Source organism: Symphodus melops (genome assembly GCF_947650265.1).
Source record: "Symphodus melops genome assembly, chromosome: 10".
Taxonomy (NCBI): Eukaryota; Metazoa; Chordata; class Actinopteri; order Labriformes; family Labridae; genus Symphodus; species Symphodus melops.
In genome coordinates this window covers 11,693,420-11,713,746 of record NC_136700.1, presented here as the reverse complement: position 1 = coordinate 11,713,746, position 20,327 = coordinate 11,693,420, and the positions used below count along the sequence as shown (strand labels likewise).

The following is a 20,327-nucleotide window of genomic DNA, read 5'->3' as shown; positions in this document are numbered from 1 at the left end:
TACAAACATTTTGGTTCTCCCTCAATAGCCCCCCTACTGCTGATAAGAAAAGATTCATGAGATCCTCAAGGCCTTCGTTTTTAATATTTGGTCCCTGAAGTCAACACTGAAACTGACCTCAAGTATTATTTACAGAGGCAGAAGGGAAAAGAATTCAAAGCAAAGAAAAACTTATGGGAACTACGTACAAGATTGATCCATTTTTCTGGGGACAAATAAAGTATTTTGAATTGAAGTGAATTGAACATAAATATAGGGTCTATTGGATGAAGGCTAAATAGAGTAGGTCTAATTGACAGTCTGTGATGCTGGTGGTTTCTTGATAAAGATGCTACTAGAAAGAAGTTAGCACTAAACACACAAGTTAATCATTGTGGGAATGCTGTCACCTTTTAAGCTGCCTGTGTATCACTGTCAATTCTTTATTTTATTGACATGTTTTTGTTTGTTTTGATAGGGGCCATGTTTTTAGAATTAGTTTTACATAAATGTTCATCACTGTTAGAAAAACCTGTTCAGGTATACCACCATTATTAAAATAAAACACCTAGATTGACAACCTTGAGAGGTAGTTGTCAAAAACAAAAAAAACACATTTTTTTTTTTGGAGCAACCACATTCATGATAAACCACAGTGATTTTAGTTAGTGAAGTTAACTCACAAAGTCCAAATTGTGATCGTATGAACAATAGAACAAAAGTTGTGAATTAAAGAGTGACTGTATAAATTCAGATCAAACCTTGAACTTTGGGTGATTTGAGTGGGTATCCATGAAACACTCCTGGCTGCATGGGTCCACCATAACCACGGCCTCCTTGCAAAGACGACAATTAAAGTTAGTGTTTATTAAAAAATACAGATGTATGTTTTAAACTAAAAAATAAGAGGAAAGTTACCTGGTCCTTGACCTCCTTGTCCTCCTCCTCCAACTGCAAAATAAAAAAGTATATGATCCAATCAGTCACACAGATGATGGAAAGTACAGTACAGTACAGTACAGTGTAATTTACTGGACAGGGTTTTTGCAAACTGAACTCTGGTTTTGACTTAAAAGACCCAAAACCATAGTGTATGTCAAGCTGTTTACTAATAGTAAACATTTTGCCTGACAGAAATTATTAAATATTTTCCACTAAAATTGTTATTGTGATTGATCTGCAGATATGCTGAGTTTTTATTGTTAAATAGACTTCAGCTTGTATAGCAATTTTGTATTTTATGACAACTCAAAATGCTTTTACATTTCAGGCAACATTCACCTATCCACTCTATTCAGAGGCTATAGAGTGTCCATCAGTATTATTAATCCATTTGTATACACAGTGCCTTGCCCGATGACACTTCGGCATGTGCAGCAGGAGCTTGGGATCAAACTCTGACCTCACAGATGAGACCACCAACCCTATGACTGAGCAAAAGCCGCCCCACAATAGAAGTAATGAAAGTTCAATAACAAATCCATTCAAGATATTAAACAGCTTACACTTGTGAGTTAAACTAAACCTTACTTGATTTGGGATTTAGGCCATTGCCAGTGGCCACTCCAGGCAGAACTCCACGTCCACCAAATCCTGAAGGAGCCAACAGCAACCAAAAAACAAGTTGAATAAAGTGTAATAACAAAACTACAAACAGTACAACAAAATTATGGAAAAGACAAACCTTGTCCTGGAACAAGTCCGCCTTGGTAGAGTCCAGGAACACCAACACCTGCCACACAAAGTGAGAGATGACTGCATATGATTGACAATTTTGACTTGGAGAATTTCAGTAATATGCCTGTAAATTATTGAAACCAAATATGACATAAAGAGCAAGCCTGGAGGTAGTGAAGTCAGACTGAGGCTCCTATCATGTTACACATTTGGCTACCTGCTAGTGATTTAAAGCAACCCAAAATCTTTCATGATTTCCATCACACTTAGATAAGAAAATGATGCATTACGTCTTAAAAACACACATCACATAATATCACATAAACAAATCCCTTTGGTAATGCAACTTTTTATTTTTCTAAATTGTATTCCCCAGTTTTGTTCCACTCCTCTCTGTAAATCAAAATGAACTAACACTGCTGACAAAATATCAAAAGGGTTCGGTTTCCTTTAGTTGGAGTAATGTCAGCAAGATTTGTTTGTAAATGTGAGAACACAGAGCTCAGTGAAAGATGATTTAAACAAAAGCTTTATAAACTCACATGAAGAGGGCCATCACAAAGATTTCAGGCTCAAAATGTGCTAAACGTAACGATTTTGCCCTAATTAGAGACACATTTCAAAAGATTTCCAATTACACTGAGCCAATGCCACATGCAATGGAAATTAATGTGATGCAACTCTGCTGTCCTGTGTGCTGAAGCCAGTCTGTTCTGCCTTGTGAGTTTATTGTTGAGTCTACCAAACCTGGCACTTTGGCAGCTTTCTTCCCAGCTCCACCAGCAGTCCCTCCTGGAAGGCCAGTCTGAGGAATAACAGGTGCTGGGGAAAAAAGGTTGACTCATCAGACAAATATACAGCGTGAAAACACATGTATATGTTTCAGTGTAAACAATGAGTCCAAAAAAACTCCCTTAAAAGATTCCCTTAAATGTTATAATGTGCGTCTTGCCTCCAGCAGGCACTGCAGCACCAGTTCCTGTACCTCCAGGAACTCCTCCAGTCCCAAATCCAGTTCCTCCCGTTCCTGGTTGTAAGCACAGAAAAACAAAATATAAAATTTCATATTGATTTTATATTCAATTAACTTCACCATTAGTTACATTTGAGCCACGAGTGCATTTGTTAAAATCAGAGCAATGAAAGCCTGTGACACAAATATTCATAGTTGTTTATGCCATGACCACTGGAGGGTGCTGTGCTGCTGATAAGGAGTTATGAGTATGTGTGGCTGACTTGACTTCTTCTGCAAGGAGCGAGATCTTTATAATGTCCATTGGCATTGTGCTGAGCGCAACTAATCTGTCGCTAACAAACTCGTCATCACTCAAAATAATAATATGGCTGACTTTTAATCTAATCAGGAGAGGCAGTCAGCATGCACAGCATTTGCCTTGCCTCATCTAATGCCTCACTTCTTTGGCTGTCCCCCTCGCGCAGGAAATGAGCTGTCAGATTCAGTTGTAAAGGAGCTTGGCAGAAGTATAAAACACATTGGTTTATTTGTTTAAACTCTACATACTTTGATCTTAAATTCCCCACACTTTTTACCGGACAGACATTGCGCACTACCTATAGGTATGTGGCCTGGGAGATTTGGTGAGGAAACGTTTGGCATGAATATTTGTTTTATCTGTGCTCTTATAAAGGAAGTACTTGTTATTTTTGAGTGTCATAAAAAGAATACAGGCATTTTCTAGGGATAGCCATTTTGTTATTGCCAACCAATACTTCAGAGCAGGCTGTGTTCAAGTCCTGAACCAATCCTGAACTTGCCTGGCTAATTTAAAGAACATCATGTGCACACACAGAACAGACTTTCAGGACAAGCTGGCCTCTGCTGATGTACAAACTGTCCAGTGTAGAAACATGGAAGAAATTTAAATGTGTTTTTCATTTAGAGTTACCACAATGCTAAACAGCCATTTGGCATCTAAAACATGCAAGCATGCAAATCTATCTGAGTTCTAAAAAAGCTTTGTATTCTGCACTGCTCAATTATTACAGTAATCTGCCCTCCAGCCAAGAATCCGCCAACCTCCATGTGGTAGCAGAGAGCCTCCTGCACCTTTGATTTAGACACACCGGTATTGCATCCCTGTTTAATAATGTACAATGTGAGATAAAATGAAGAGAATAACCATTAAGAACACTCATCAGAATGACTTGCTGCTCCAGCAACATTTTAGTGACTGGAAAGCAAATGCTAAAATTGAATGTGGGACAAAGCAGCTGAAAATGTTTATTTGATGATCACTGTTGAGTGAAACTAAATTGACAGTTGTAATTACAATTCAGTTGGATAATTTAACTGTTTAAATGTGTGCATCTTATTTTACTTTAATGATTTAGAGTTTTACAGAGACATTCTTTTTTGAATGACATGTCATGTCAATGTCATTGCCACGATGTAAAGGGGCCAGACCTGGGTACCTCAAGTTTAAGGATTTTTTAGGAATAGGCAAAAAAAAAATGACTGGAGATAGACAAAACAACCATCTCGAAAAAGCTTGAGGAACATGAGCATTTTCAATTTTTATGTCCGATGACCCCTCCCTTTCCATCAAAATCAACATGCCAGTTTTCACTGTTTATAATGTGACACAGTGCTCTACTGAATGTGATGCCTTCACTTGTCTTTTGTCTAATGGTTGTATCTATAGAAATAAAGTTAAGATGAATTGCACCAAGCTGGTACACGCATGATTACTGCATATTTATTGACAATAAAAGAAACATAAAAATTCGCTCTGAGAGCTTCAGACTCCCATAGTTTGCCCATTTGGCTAATTGTTCAATTCATTGCAGCAATATCCTTATTACGTCACTCCTGCAGCAAGAAACAAATGTTTTACCCAATCAAATGATTCCTTTTTATCTGCTGTACCTCTTTTGGCAGCCTTCTGTCCCAAGCCCCCTGGGAAGAAGCCCCCTGTACCTCCACCTCCATATCCTCCATAACCACCTGAATGACACGATGGAGCAAAGTTCAGATAAACTGTTGGCTTATTATGTTATAACAACTTAATACATTTCAGTACATTTAGTGAAAAACCTTGTAATATTTCTTAGAATGTACTTTTCTACTTTCATACATTATGTATCAACAGTCTGACATAAACTTTCTGTTTGCTTTCCCAAAACTTAATTCTGGTTTCAATTTCAGGCTTCATGTACCCACCTCCTCCATGTCCTCCAGCTCCATGTCCACCTCCTCCATGTCCTCCAACTCCAAGTCCACCACCTCCAAGTCCACCTCCTCCATGTCCTCCAGCTCCAAGTCCACCTCCTCCAAGTCCACCTCCTCCATGACCTCCAGCTCCAAGTCCACCACCACCAAGGCCACCACCTCCAAGGCCACCACCACCAAGGCCGCCACCACCTAGATTACCATAACCTAGATAGGAAAGAAAATTAAAAACAAAACAGACAATGGCCTAGTGAGAGAAAAAAGCCGTTGGGTATGTTAGGTAAAAACTGAACAGAGCCAATGGGGGTTCTAAAAGGTTTAAAGAAAGTATATTTATATCCTACAGTTCACTGAAAAGGAACACAATATTTATAGTGACCAATAAGTACTAAAGTACAACAGTTGAGCCTTTATTAAATTCAAAATCATTATTATTTGTAAAAATTGCACAAGGTATTTAGTTTTAAGAAGTGACCAACAGTAAGAGTAACTAACCTACATTCGCATAAAACCACAAATGGTCATTGTATGCATTACTATAAGTTTGAAAAACTATCAACCTTGTATTTTTTAGGAGATATTCCAAATCATTAAACACACAATTCAATTGTAATACTCTTAAATGAGATAAATATATATTACAGGTGAAGAAAGGATATCATTCAATTCTTGATTCAATAAGTTGAATCTGCTGATCTGCTGATAGCTGCTTAAGTGATTGACTCCTAATTTTTGGGCTAAGTAGATGTTTTAGAGCAAGTCTGGCACATGATTCTCAGAGTTTTATTTCTCAGACTTGTATTTAACGAGGGAATGAGCTCAGAAAGCTCCCTGGTCAGACACAAACATGCAGGACTGTTTTTGGTACAAGAAGAAATCTGAATCCTGCCAACAAGCTAGTCCGCTGAGGAACTTGTCTCATCAATACATATAAGCTGTAAAGTCTGGGGTGAGAGCAACTTAGCATGGGAAACAGGCTAACTGAGAGGGGGAAATAGAGAGGTAGTTCAGAGTGGGGATAAGAGCTTGGAGTCCAGCTATCTGCAGGGTGCAGGTAATGATACTGACGAAGAGGAGGAGGAATGTGCTGGGAGATACTGAGAGAAATATGGAAGTGTGGAGTTTCATGATCTAGTCAAAACAAATGTGGGCACTGGCCTTGCCAAGAGCTTGGCAAACAGATTGAGCATGCAATGCGAGCTCAGACACTAAGCTAAGCACTGTTGCGATAATCCATCTTCTTCAAAGATTTCAGCTGGATTGCTCAACCATCCCCAGGCACACCTCGAAGTAATAACAACCGTAATCAATTCTTATATAAATCAGAGTGAACTGGGGTTTTCCCCTTTTCCCATGTCGCTTGCGCTGACGCGCCTCATTTGTCTCTTTTTTTATAAGTGAACTCCACATACCATTTATATGTTGAGGACTTGACAGTAATACAAGATAGTTAATAGACATTTAGAAACTTGTTGATACTTAAAACCCTTAAGATTTCTTAGTCTGGTGTGAAATGTTCTTTCATGACTTTACTGTCTGGTCTACCCTAATTATTACAAAATATCTTTCTTAAGACTGAGACTTAAGTCTGAGGTTTATACATGTGTGTCAGTGTGAGTGTTGAAAGTATACATCAGAGATTAGGTTGCTGGAAAAGACACATGAAAGACAGAAAAAACAGAGTGGACTGTGGAGACATTCAGCCTATTCATCCATAGTCTGGCTGACCTGTGCACTAACGTGCATGTCCCAGTCGTGCGTTTGGCAGTCAAGCTCATGGCCGACCGGCACCTGCCACATTGAGTTTAAGCCTCTGAATGGAAATCAGGAGACATGATGCAGATTTACAGAAGTCCGTCTGAGGGGTTGTGTGACTTTGTTTAAGACCATAAGTTCAAGCCTCAGGCAGGCACTGAGTTACAACAAAGAAGAAAAGAATTGTAACTATGCAGTTCTGTCAAAGCTCTGGGAATATTATGAGGTTTCAATATAAGTTTGTACCCCAGAGGTTGTGTGTGCTCAGGGTCAAATTGAGAGGACATGTTAACAAAATCTGTATCGCTCTCTGTTTGGCATCAAACCCCTGATTGTACATCTTGTGACATGGAGGATAAAGTTTGCAGAACAAAAGCTCTCTGTTTAGCTATATTTACCCTATGTTGTCAGCTCAAACAAGCAAGCTTTTGTTGGACGACTATTGTTACAAGATGTTAGCTCACACAAATAGACTTGTCTTAGCTCACACATTATTGGAAGTCTACACCAATGTTGTTTGTTGTCATGAGCCACACACAGAGAAAGCCTGCACCATGACCCTGATATCAAATGACCACTTTTTTAGGTGCTGTTGCCATTATTTAGCTGATTGCTGACAAGCTGAGGGATTTCTGCTCACTAATGTAGTGGCTCATTTTTTTGCAGACCCTTCAAGGCATAATGGGAAGCCCGAGAGACCACTTGAAACCAACTGCCTCTGGACCTTGTACAAATCAACCCAACAAGAGGTCAATGCGCTGAGTAGCAGATGGAAGAGACAGAAACTCAATACTACACAGGAGGGAGGACTGGAGGCCAAAGAAACTGGAAGGTAAGTGATGCAGGCCTGCAATGTATCACAGTTTCCTCCGTTAAGATTACGAAAAGAAAAAAAAAAGTGTGAGAGAAACATGGTTTACTAGCCAGTTTCCATTCAGAAAAGACCTCTGGCTTCACAGCTGTGCAGTTACAAGTGCACCAGCAGGTTGCAGAGATGAAATCTGTATAGATGTGACACTGCATGAATATGGACTGCAATTTGAAGAAAGTGCACAAGTACAGGTCTAGACTTTCGTCGACAATGAGGGAGTCCTGTTTTTACTGGGATGGAAATCCAGTGACGGGAAGGCATGTGCATTTGCCTCCTGCTGTACCCTGTCATGGCACATTATTGTTTTCCAACTGGAGACTGATACTGAAATAAAATTGGCCAGACAGCATGGCTAGTTTGTTCAGTCACCAGTCATGTTCTCAAAATTGGGTTAAGTTCAAGTGATGGATAGGAGCCAGAGGGAACAGAAATATCTGTTTTCAATCTCAAAACTGAATCATCTTGCTCATGCTACCCTGGGGTCAGGTAAGGTAATCCATTTTCAGGACCAGAGGAAGACAAGGGACATTAATCAAAATAGTGTCTTCTGATCACAGTCTCCTACTTTTTTTTTTCTTCCTGCTACTGCCTCGTTTTCTTTATCCTCTCCAGAAGTCGTCTCGGAGGTTAAGCTGACCAGACACAAGGTGTTAATAGCAGCAACCAGAGGAAGCCAAACGTGAGAAGGGAAAGATTGATTTTCTAGCTCCTTTCCATCTCCTTTTCCCTCCTCCATTCCTCTTCTCCTTACTTTGTGATCCAGCTGGGCCTGTTGAAGGGCTTAATTTAAGAGAGCAAAGAATTCCATGGCAGAGATCCACTGCAACTGTCGGCAGACTCACAGAGAGGAGATTTTGGAGCTCTAGCTCAGGAATTTCCAGGAATGTCTTGGGACTTGTTTCTCGACATTTTCTTTGTTTAGGTCATTTTTAATCAAGCAAATAATCTAAGAACAAATGTTTGTTTATTGGAAAGCAAGGGGAGTGTATGACAACTCATATTTCTCTTTAAGACGGCTGGAAACTTGGTAAATGAGAAAAAATGTGGAGAGTTCCTGTTACACAAAATCAAAGAAGAAATACAAACACAGTAAAGCTTAGTTAAGAAGTAAAGAGGCGTGCTGTAGCAGAGCAAATGTTGTAATTTTCTGAAATGTGATAGAAAATCTTCATGATAACTTAATCTTCAAAAGCTCTCTAGCGGTCCTCAGAGAATCTGCATGTGTCTTGACTGACAGGTTGAGTCTATTCTTCGGCTGTGGTCCCATAAAAATTTCAACTTCGAAGCCCATTATGTCCTTCACAGTCATGACACTACATTTGCAGTATCGAATTATCACACCATTCCACCTCCAAGTTTGTGGATAGATCGCATTCTTCTCAAGTGACGCAGGACAAGCTGGATGAAAGCTAATGATGCAGGGTTCTGTAGTGATTCCAGATCGCGTGAGACAAATGGACACACTGAAGCTCCCCTTGCTGCCCCCCCACCCCCACCCCTCCATTCCCTGTGACTTCCAGGTTCTCTTTGCTGTCAGTCTGGGGCACTAAACTCAGGACTATTCACATGTTGGACTAATTAAGCATTCACACAGTCACACCACTACACAGAAATGTTATCCCTCTGGCTGGTGTGAACCAGCCAACTTTGGCGTCAAGCCTTTCATTGTTTTCTCTTTCCTTTTCCATGGAGTCATTGACACTATCAATGAGAGGACCCAAAGCCTCAGCCTCGCTCTCTGCCAAACGACCCCGAGCACACTCCTGTGAGACACTATTGGTATGGGTAGTAATGTTTTTTGTTTAAAAGGGGACGTTTGCGCCATACTCAAGAGAGAATGTGTGACCACTCTGTGGTCAACATTTATACTGATGAATCAACTTTGGCAAACTCTCCCAAACCTACGCACTTGGGCAGCAGAACACACACACACCATGAGGCGTGGAGCAATACTTACAAATGGTTTCAAATGAACTGTAACTCTTAAAGTCACCAATACATGTCGTGTGGATTACAGGAACTGCCACTGTGCCAAATTGGGTGACTTTGCCAAGTGACGTCTGTGGCTGTCTGACCTCACCAACCTGAGGCCTTTTGGGTCACTCACCTCCTCAAACACATACTGTACATCAAGCACATCTGTGCAAATAGCATTATAGTTGTCCCTCATTTCAAACTGTGCTAATTGGTACATCATGCCTTACACCATATCCACTAAGATTGTGATATCATTGTTTATGCTGCAATTCACACGAAGCAGAACATGCTATGCTATGAGCTTACAAGTCAACCAAACAGTTCTGCCTTTTCTCCATTTTCTCTAAGAGCTTAGAGCCTCTGTTATTTGACTTTTCATGTGCTTCTACAGGAAAATCACTGTTGCTCTGCCAACACTGAGCCCCTGAATATGTTCAAAGAGTATCCCTAACCCAGAGCTCATACCATATTTTAGCTTGGCACACAAAATCAAAGCATTTATTGTAAAGGCATGCGGACGCAACCAAAACCCACTGCCTACATTAGAGTATACTGTGTTACACAGAGTACCAGTGCAAGTGCAGACAACTTTGAAAATGTGTTCATGTCTAATAAGTACATTTTGCACCTAAAAAAAGCCAAATATTAGGAACTATAGGTAGAGCAAGAAAACCAGTCCTCAAACACAGCTGGTGGCCACGGTATGTAAAGTTGGCCAAGTGTGTATCCTTTCCCAGATGGTCCACATATGCATCTGCCATTCCACTGAATACTTTTCTGACAACTCAGGGTTGAGAAAAGAGACTAGTGTTCTTCAGGCCAGCTCAACCCAAAACATGCACATTGAAACACTGACGTGAGACTTATCGAGTTTCCAAGCCCCTCTGTCATTACAAAGGACATGACCAGTGAGCAGCAATCTGAATCATCTCACCATGACAAACATATGGGATGCTCTACAAAAGGAAAAAAGTGAGCTTGATGAATTGCATCATTGACACTGGACAGCTGTTTACCAAATTCTACATTATACTGATAGGTATTGCTACACATCAGGGTACCTATAAGACCTACAGGACCGAGACTGGAGTCATTTAAAAGTCATTCATCATCACAAGTCATTTAGTGTGGGACTGGGCCTGGATAAGTATTGATAATCAAGAAATCAAAAACATTTCATGGAGGTGAGATAATACCAATGACTTAAACAGGGAATACAACATTTACTGAAAAAGAACAACTGAAAATCAACTTTATTAAAAAAAAAATCCTTCTGGGTCCGTCACATCGTAAAGGGATACTTTTAAAGTTATAATTCCCTGATTTAAACTAAAATTCAAATCAATTATCAAAAGCTCTCTTCTTACCATTGCAATGCCAACAATGTTAACATGACCATCTATAGTCATTGAGCGGCACATTTTGATCTGCTAAAGCTGAACAGTATATAGTCATTGCTTACTTAAGTCACTAAAACAGGCCCTCAGGTCTAACAGACTTTAGTACAATCAGACCAATGATTGCATAAAGGTGGCTTAACTGGTGATCTATCTTTGTGGACCCTTGGGGAAATAAGAGGAAGAAATTTCCTCATCACACATCACACCAACAGGCCAGGCTGCCAGATGGACAAGAATGGTGGTCCATGCTCCAGACCTGCTGGCTAATGGAAGAAGGGAGAGGTTGTGAGAGCATGAAATGGCTCATCAACTAACACTACGAACAGGAAAAAAATACTTTTTTGTTTGTAACCAGAGAAAATCCATGAAAGCATTCCACAAAACAGGCTGGTTTAAAACCATGGCGTTGGAAAACTGTAATAACAGACATAATTAATTAGACACCAATGAAAACTAACACAGCCTTGATCTTACCTTTATGCCTATGTCATTCTTATTTATAAGATGACTTGAAAATAACATTTGGTGACACCAAACAAAACATATTGCTTATGAAACAACAGGCATTTCCAATGTGAATGGATAAGTGGTGTTGGATGTGTGATATATCAGGTGGGCTGAGTCCTCAGTGAGGGTGGTGTGTTTTTATTATAAAATCTCTCCTTGGCAGACATTCGTGGTTTAAAGATAATAAAGTACTGAGGTCTGTTGTAAAACAGACTGAGGAGAGGATGAAGGAACATGTGTGGAATTAGAGAGGAAATTGCCATAGTTCATAAGGTAGTAAACAAGTATTGTGTCTGTTTGCTTGTTGAGATACTGTTTGTCCCCAAACCTGTGTCTGAACACATATTAGCATTTTGTTTTTTGCATTTTTTATTCATCAACCAAAGGATACAGTTATGAGGACCAATAAGGTATTTACATATACTCTTGGTCATGCACATTCACAAGCAGATGCTCTCAGTCTTTGACCGCTTCGAAGACACGTCTGAGTCTGTAAGGAAAATCACATGTGCTCCAGGAGACTAAACCCCCTGGCTCATCTTCTTTGGCTAAACAATTTGTTCCTCACCCCAATCTATCAGTCTCCTTTCTTTCAGTGAACTTTCTAAACGTATGTGTTGTAAACTGTGGCGGAGAATGTGTATTAAAAAAATTCAAGTATACAGTATGTGCATGATTTATCAAGTTACACTGTCTATTCTGTCCTCCCCATATCCATTTGTTCTTTCCATTTCTCTTATTTTACTGTCTTCCTGTTGTGAAGCAGACAAGTGCGCTTATTGCTCCTTCAAATGATGACCCTGATATGAACTTCCCTGAATGTATTATGAGCCAGACAGGTTTTAAGATGAAGCAAAAGATAAGGTGTATATATAGGTAGTCAATAAAGAGTTTCAGACTGATCCTCATTATATTCAGTTGGATTTAAAAATGACTGGGTGGGTGATGACTTAATTATTTTCTTGGTAACTAGATATAATAAATCTTGAGAGAACCCAGGAGTGAGTGTTGGCCATGTCTACATTTTACTACAGGCTGGCCAGTTGTCACAGAAATCATTAGATTTAAGATGTCAGAGCTGTGTCAGAACAAATCCCAGAGACATGTTACTACATTGACCAAAGTCATGAATTGTCTTAAATTGTATTTGTATTGAAGTTTTTCCAGGCACGATATTCCTTGCACTTAATAGTTTGAACTTCATTCCCTGTTTTTTCAATATTTCTCTTCATCTTTTATTTATTAGGTGCTAGTGAAGTCACAACATAAAGCTCTGATAAGAGCTGATGACTTAATACATTAAGTTGCCAGTTTTTTTTTTTGTTTTTTTTTGACAACTCGCAAAACAGCACTACAATCAATTTCACCGTAATTAGGTTTGATCCTTGATGAGGAGTGGTGAGCTATTATCACATAATAATGATCAGCACGGCATCATGCACAGCAACAGTATTGGTCAATTTTTGACGACTTATATTTGGACTTAGTGCTTCCTCCGTTTGTTTTTTTCTGCTGAAAACTGACCATCCTAAAATGTGTTTCCACTCCATCCAGCAACCAATCACAGAACTATTAGAATGAAGTAAGAATGATTAAATGTGTGTGAGCAGGTGTGGCCCTTGTTTGAACTAGCAGCTAATGTTAATTTAAGGGAAGGCCGAAGCAGGTAGCACTTAGTATCTTTGCTTTCGTCATTACGATTTACTACGACACACTTATCTTACACTTAAAACTACACTCGCTGCAATAAACATTAATATGTAGTCTTGTTTACAGTCTTCACAATGTTTAAGAGTGACTAAGGCTAAATCAAAGTTCTGGGATCACACCATGAAAGTGTAATCCACCTTTGCTTGAGGCAACAAAAAAAGGAAATGTCCAACAGCTGTTCATAAAGAGAAAGTTCCTCTTTCCAGCTTATAGTGTTTTGTCAAAGCTGGCTGCTGACAGACTTCACAATTAGTGTAACATTTACAAGGTCTTGCATGAGCTACACTGCAATTCGGTGCAGTCACGCTACTCAAAAAGGCCAGCTGCTGTTCTCTATTACAGGCCAGGCAAGGTGAGTATCTGAGGAATGCTATGTCACTGTTTGGCTTCTACAGAGAATGAATGGCAGCTCTTTGCATGTGCGTGCATCTAAATCTAAGAGAAGCTAGTTTTTGTTTGGATGTGTTTTTCTTTGGCAAGAGAATATTTCTTTCTGCATTCATGTTTAATAAGACGGGCCAGTGCTTTTCTTTTGCATGCTGCTATAATATAATTTCTTTTGACATATTTTCTGCAGGGCAAGGCAAACTCCGTCTAATTGATGCAAATTTATTCAACCTGCGTTTATGATGGCCTTACCTGCTGGTTAGCTTTAGAAGTTTCTTTTTTTTATAAACATGAATACTGCTAAGGTATTCAGACTTTACATCAACATTTCTTAGTTTCAGGCAATTGTTGTTTAATGGAATGTAAATTATTGAAAGGCGCACTGTAGGAGAGCATCATTGAGAGATTACTCAACATAATTACAACCATGAAGCGGAACGTATTATAGCCCCTCGGTGAATTTAAACTCTCCTTTAATTTAAAAGTTTTTAAAACCTCAGCTGACCTCTCGCTGTTTTCTCTATTTAATATGTTTTCCTTTTTTGGGAGCAGGAGATCCTCAACCTGAAATACTTCTATTTGAAAAACACAAGGAGCTGCTTTCAAATGTTTACCTTCCTTTTTCTCAGTAATGTAATATCTGCCGTGTCCAACCGTTGAGTTATAGGGACAACTCAATAGCATGCAAAAGCCAGGACCGAACTTGCATGCAGAGCTCAGCCAAAGTCAACTTCCATCAAATACTTGATATTAGGTCATTTTCACATAATGGCTCTCCTGCAACTCTTATTGGAGGGGTGGGGCTGTGGCACTCCAGAGGGACCCTTCTGTAACCTGCTCCATGTGTTATCAGGACTATAAGACGATTGCTTGTTTCCTTATCTTCCTCAACACATAGAGGTAGGCTGAGATTTTATCAGCAACGTTAACAGAAATTAAACCATGGCTACACATTTCTAAGTACCAATGCAGCACAGCCTGTAATACAGCAAAAGAAAATATTTACTGTATGGTATCGGAGAGAAGGGCAATGGTGTGTTCCAGCACAGAGGTTTCCAGATATTGTAAGCGTCTAACATTACAATAACATTAATCAGTGCTCTGGCACCATTGTTTGGCAGGCGATGATGGCCGGCTTCACTCTGCCAATCATCACTCCCTTATACAGAGGTGTAAGTGGAATCTCCGTATGGTCCCACCCAATCAGGACGCCCCAGATACATACAAAGCCAGTGTAAACGAAAGCTGAAGAAAACATGGGGTTGATAAGAATGTTTCTCTTAAGCCAATGCTATGATCCTGGTCAGGTCGCCCATGTTTCTGTTTGTTGCTGTTTATAGATTAACCTACTGTATGTCACCAAGCCCATAACAATAACGCATATTTCCTTCCTTGGAACTGTGTATGTAATGTTGTGAGCCAAAGAATTCAGTTTTCATTTTGTTACTCACAATCTACTTACCTGGTTTAGGGGGCTTTCCTTGACCTGAAAACATAGGGGGGAAAACATTTAGTATGTGAACAATGACTGGAAGTTATTTCAAAACATTTTGTAACAATGAATTTCTTTACCAGTGATTTAATTTGGTCTTAACCATTACAAATAGAGAGCGACATTTACTTTTCATTCAATTTGGTTTTAGTCTGTAATGATATTAAAGATGACTGTTTTAAAAAGCCCCTTAACACATTAATGATACAAAAATGTTTCTGTAACTTCATACCTGCTCCCAGTCCAATGTTGTAACCACCAGGCCCAACACCTCCTGGCACCAGACCACCTGAGACCCCACGCCCTCCTACTCCATAACCTCCTATTGTCAGGGTTGAAGAGAGACATATTTTCATCATAACCATCTGCTGTCATGTGGTCATGTCCAATGTCTTCACTAACCTCATGTTAATCATGTCTGACTGCTGAGCTTGTTTTAGAAAAAAGAATAACAAGCCACACATTTTCTAAGGATCAAACCTCATAATATGTTCCAGCAAACTGGCTTAACCACAGTGGTTGGCCAACTAACACATTGTTTTTTGCCATAGCAATATCCCCAGGATATAATTACTCTGAGCTTGTCTTGGTTTGACAGGGAAGTGGCCATGTGTTTCTTCCTGATCTGACCAAACTAACCCGGAGTGTTGACAGGGAATTTGTCTTAAGATGAGAAAATGATTTTGTCTTGATTTTGTTCAAATAAATGTGATGCCATTGGATGTTCAAACTTTATTTTGCACGCAGCACTCAGACATGTTTTACAACATCCAACTAACAACTTCAAACTTTCATCAAACATCCATTATAATTCTTAAGCCTCATCATTTCATTTCTGCCTTCTTTTAATGGCTTCAGTCCTCTTAGCTAAAAAAAAAAAGGTGCAAATGATCAAACTTGTTTAGCTGTCAACACTTAAACTGTGTTGAAAATCCCATATTCTCTAATCCCTATTTCCTATGCCCTAGAGTGTGTCTGCAGTTAACTATATAGTGCATTCATTTGACGAAATAAAAAATATTTCGTACACTACTCGCTCAGTCACTGGCTGCCGAGAATGACGTCATTACAGTCACACAACTAAAACATGCAGCTTATTGCCAGCAGAGAATGAATAATGATGGTAAATAATAGCATGAATGTCAGTAACGTCATAGCATGGACCCCTGCGGGATCTAAAATCAGATTTTAAACCAAACATAATCATTGAAGATAAGACATAACTTGAATGGATGAATCAATAAATCAGGTTAAAGATCATTTATAGGTCAAACACATACAAATGAATAAAAGTGCAGGAATAGATTAATGATAGACCAGATGTGAATCTAAAATATATTTTATATGTAGGTAAAAATCATAAATCGAGTGTCTCCTCTACTCACCTGCAGCTTTAGCTGGTTTATAGCCTGCAGGGACTCCTCCAGCAGACCCTTGTAAAAGAATAAACATACAGAGTATTGACTTAGGCTACTCCTATAGATGTAATGATGTATGGATACTGTTTTTTTTGTCAAGCAAATTATCATCTGTCTTGCACTGAACTCCTCACAGGACAAAAGGAAAGCATGCAGTGGCATCCTGCTGTTTTGTGTTTTCAATGCAATGTAGGCAGTGAGGTGTAGCATGATTCAACCACAGATGCAACCAGTTATTAAGAAAACGGTTCATCATACAGTTTAAGCATTTCATAGCTTTTTATGTGTTTAGCCTAATGTTGGTGAGACAGAAGACTGAATGAGGATACTATCTGTGAGAACTATTTTCAATCATTGATAGTATCAATGCCATGTGACCCTAAAGGTTGAATCCTAAATCGTCAGATTTGCAACAAATCTTTTTTTTACTTCCTCATTTCTTATATTTTCTAATATTTTGTAACCTTAGAACTTGTTAGCTAATTTGACATTTTTATTATTATTATTTATTTTATTCTATTTTTACTTTTTATGTTGTATGCATTTACCTGGAAAGAATCCAGTTCCTGGTCCAGTTCCTGTTCCAGCACCTTGTGGTACATACACACCTGCAACATACAGAAACACAGAAAGTTTAAGTCACCCTTTATAACCAACGCTTTTGACAACAGCAAAAATTGACCAAACTGTTCTCAGCCATAAAAGTCTTTTTTATTGCTACACTTATAAAACACATTTCCAAACAATGACCCATTTATTAGATAAACATACACAAACACTTTCATCAACTGTGACCTACACCGAAACACTCAAATCTGTCCTTGGCATTAAAATCCTCACACTGCCAATGCAGTGATTGGGTATATAATGAACGTGAACATTGCAATCACAGCCAAAGTGAGGGTAAAGGCAAATTTTGAGTACATAGTACTGGTTTGATTAGGAAAAACATCTTCTTTTTTTAAATTCTGATGAGGCATTAAGGGAGGCCATCTCAGGCATCCCTTAACCCCCACCATATACACTCTAGCCTAATTTCTGGCTGGATTTCTGGCCGGCGCTCAGAAAACTCCTGTGACGGTCGTTCTAAATCCCAGACATGGTGGGCCTCATGTATATAAGAATCGGCAACAACAATAAAAGAGAGGGAGGATCAAAAAAGGCCTACAGTTGTTATGGGATGACTAACAGATAAATCCAACGAGACCGCTGAGCTAAAGCCAAAATTACAAAGTCATATTTTAGAAAGGGAAAACCCTGGTTTATAATGCTATAAACACAACGTAATGGAGAGTGGTGTGGCCAAATCACAATGATTATGTTTAATGGTTCTTAAAATGTTTTGTAAGGCCAGTGAATTTATACTGCGTATGAAAGACGTTTCTGTGTTTATTAGAGAAAACTGTGAACACTGAACACTCTCAGTTCATTCATTGAGTGTTACCATTAGATTATGAACATTATAAAGTAATACTATCCGATGTAGATGAATCAAAATCTATGATGCCATTAAAACATGAGCAAAAAAACCCAAACAAGATATTTGCCTTTTATTAACTTTGTCTGCATAACACTGATGAAGGCTTCAACTTTTTTAGAAACACAATGATCTCTTTTTTGGTGTGCTGCTGAGGTCAAGCAGAAATTCAGTCGCTGCAGTTAAAGGAGGCAAGCGGTGCAGTGAAATTCAGAAGTTAGAACTGTTGGATGAGCTGTAAAAATAAAGCATCATATCATTGTAATGCACTTAAAGTCTGAAAACAGGAACAAAACCAGTCCCTCTTTGATTTTAAGGCAAAACTAATATTTCTTTCCTCGCGTTAATAGCATTGAGCCAATGGTTTTACACAGAGTATGATCTTTTACAATGTTGACCGATTTCTAATGGTTTAGAGTTCATTTTTAGCAGCAATAAAAATGACAAAAGATGCTGCGGCTTAGTCAGAAAAAAAGAAAAAAAAAGACTCTGGACATGAGGAAGAGTTGTCTTTGATCTCAAAATAACAGTGACGACCTGGGGACAAAGACAGAAATATTGAGAAGTGAAAAGAATGGTCAAACACTAAGACAAACAAGTTATTCAGCTGTTCTGCATCAAGCGGCAAAGTCGTAAGATATACGTGTGTGTTTTTGTTTGTGTCTCTAAGTTTTCCCAAACTATTGGCTTCATGGCAGAAACTTAAGGTTCATGCACCACACGTAGAGTTTAGCTTGATTGTTCTCAATTCTGCCCGTTCATTTCAAAATCAAAAGGAGGATTTCCTGTCTCGGCACTGCAAGCGAGGCAAAAGGGAGTGCGCGTCTACTCCACTTTTCCTTTTTCCTAGAATCCCATCAAGCTTCTGTACCATATTTACAGAGTGCATTAGGTTCAGTCAGATCCTTCATCCAAAATTTGGTACACACTGACCTCCGCAGAGTGACATGACCTGCCAAAGTATATTTAAAGATTTCTTTATGATCGTACCAATTATCCTTTTCATAATCATGCTCTTACGTTCCTTGTGAAATCAGCCAGGTCATGGGAACGTGCTGGAATGTGTGTGACGGACAAAAGGTCTCACAGAACACAAGGGATTAGATTTCATAGTTATCTTCAGTTTTTGTTAAGAGTTAATTAGGTTTGTGGTTATAAAAATCCTGTGAACATTTTTAACATAATATTATCACCTTTGGTCTGATCGTAGAGATTAAATTTGTACAAGTCTTGTGTTCACGAACCTAAATAATAAGAGGATGACAAGTTATAAATGATTTCTTAAAACTGTTATTCAGTTCACGACAGGTTCAGATGGAGAAACATGTTGCATGCTTACAGGCACAGTTACAGGCTCGATCAGTTAATTTGCGTCAACTGCTATTAGCTAAAAACAATTACTGTTAAACTTAATGGACCCTTTTATGGTTGTGGTTACAGACCAGAGTTCCTCTGAGTGCATTAGGAGGGTGATGATGTACATGCAATCACAGGAATCCTGACAGTGATTTGAATTTATCTTCACTCAACCTTTGACTTGAATGTTGTCCAACTTTCAGACTGAGAGTGTCAGTGAGCAAGGAATGCAATAAGTCATCAGCAAAAGAGAAATAGGTCAAATGGTTATACAGTGTCGTGTGACATGATGAAATTTCCTTCATTGTATCAGTGTTAGATGTAATTACAGTGTCTATCAAGTGTCTATTGTATGTATTTTTCCCCTGTCAAGATGTCCATATGGGTCTCACATGGGTTGCTGATGGGTGGGAATTTGTGTCTCTTGCAACAGAAAAACTCATTACAATTTAGCTATAACTTAATTTAGAAACAAGCCGCTGTGTAATGTGACATTTCCATGAACCTTTGCTGTGCTAGTTTGGAAATGGGCCCTTTACAAAATAATGAATTGCCTTTAATTTTGTGGAACAATTTGCATTGTTCAAACAATTTACACAATTTGGCATACAAAACTTTTTTCGTATCTAGACAACAGTTGCGTAACCTCACAAATTGAATTTCCCATCCTTCAGAAAAGACTAATAGTACTATTACCAATGAGATTACCAATTATGATCACAGTACTGTGGTCAACATAGCTTTCGGTCAGAAGGAAATATGCTGACACCACTTTAACCACCTGCAGTTACACAACTCTATACTACTATTTCGTTAATTTTCAAGAAATAAAAAGGGGTTTTGGCAAACTCACGACTGCTGTGTTCAGACCAATCCAAAACCAATGTCCCTTAAGAGGAGGTTTGGTTCTCTCTTTTTGGAAAGCTTTCAAAATGCAACCCAAAGCAAAAGCAAACACAGTGGTTGCTGGCACCCTCACATCTTGCATTATCAGACATTGACAGCTGGCCTACTATCAGCCACCCCTGCTCTGCCTATTTTCCAATGCATTTTAAAGGGTGGAGGAGGAAAGTGTCAAGATTATCAAAGACATTTAAACATTTTGGGAAAATGAACCTCATTTTGCACTCA

General features: G+C 38.9%; 1 protein-coding gene across 1 annotated transcript in view; it reads right to left on the bottom strand.

The window, feature by feature from the left end:
- elna (elastin a) overlaps positions 1–20,327 on the bottom strand; it is a 40,598-nt gene that overhangs the window by 15,563 nt on the left and 4,708 nt on the right. The window contains exons 2-13 of the mRNA XM_079353215.1: positions 16,912–16,971; positions 16,331–16,378; positions 15,178–15,267; positions 14,916–14,939; positions 4,838–5,053; positions 4,544–4,621; positions 2,609–2,683; positions 2,404–2,478; positions 1,664–1,711; positions 1,510–1,572; positions 898–930; positions 741–815 (exon numbers count right to left, since the gene is read on the bottom strand). Coding sequence (XP_079209341.1) covers positions 741–815; positions 898–930; positions 1,510–1,572; positions 1,664–1,711; positions 2,404–2,478; positions 2,609–2,683; positions 4,544–4,621; positions 4,838–5,053; positions 14,916–14,939; positions 15,178–15,267; positions 16,331–16,378; positions 16,912–16,971 — 885 coding nt within the window. The remainder of the gene's footprint in view (positions 1–740; positions 816–897; positions 931–1,509; positions 1,573–1,663; positions 1,712–2,403; positions 2,479–2,608; positions 2,684–4,543; positions 4,622–4,837; positions 5,054–14,915; positions 14,940–15,177; positions 15,268–16,330; positions 16,379–16,911; positions 16,972–20,327) is intronic.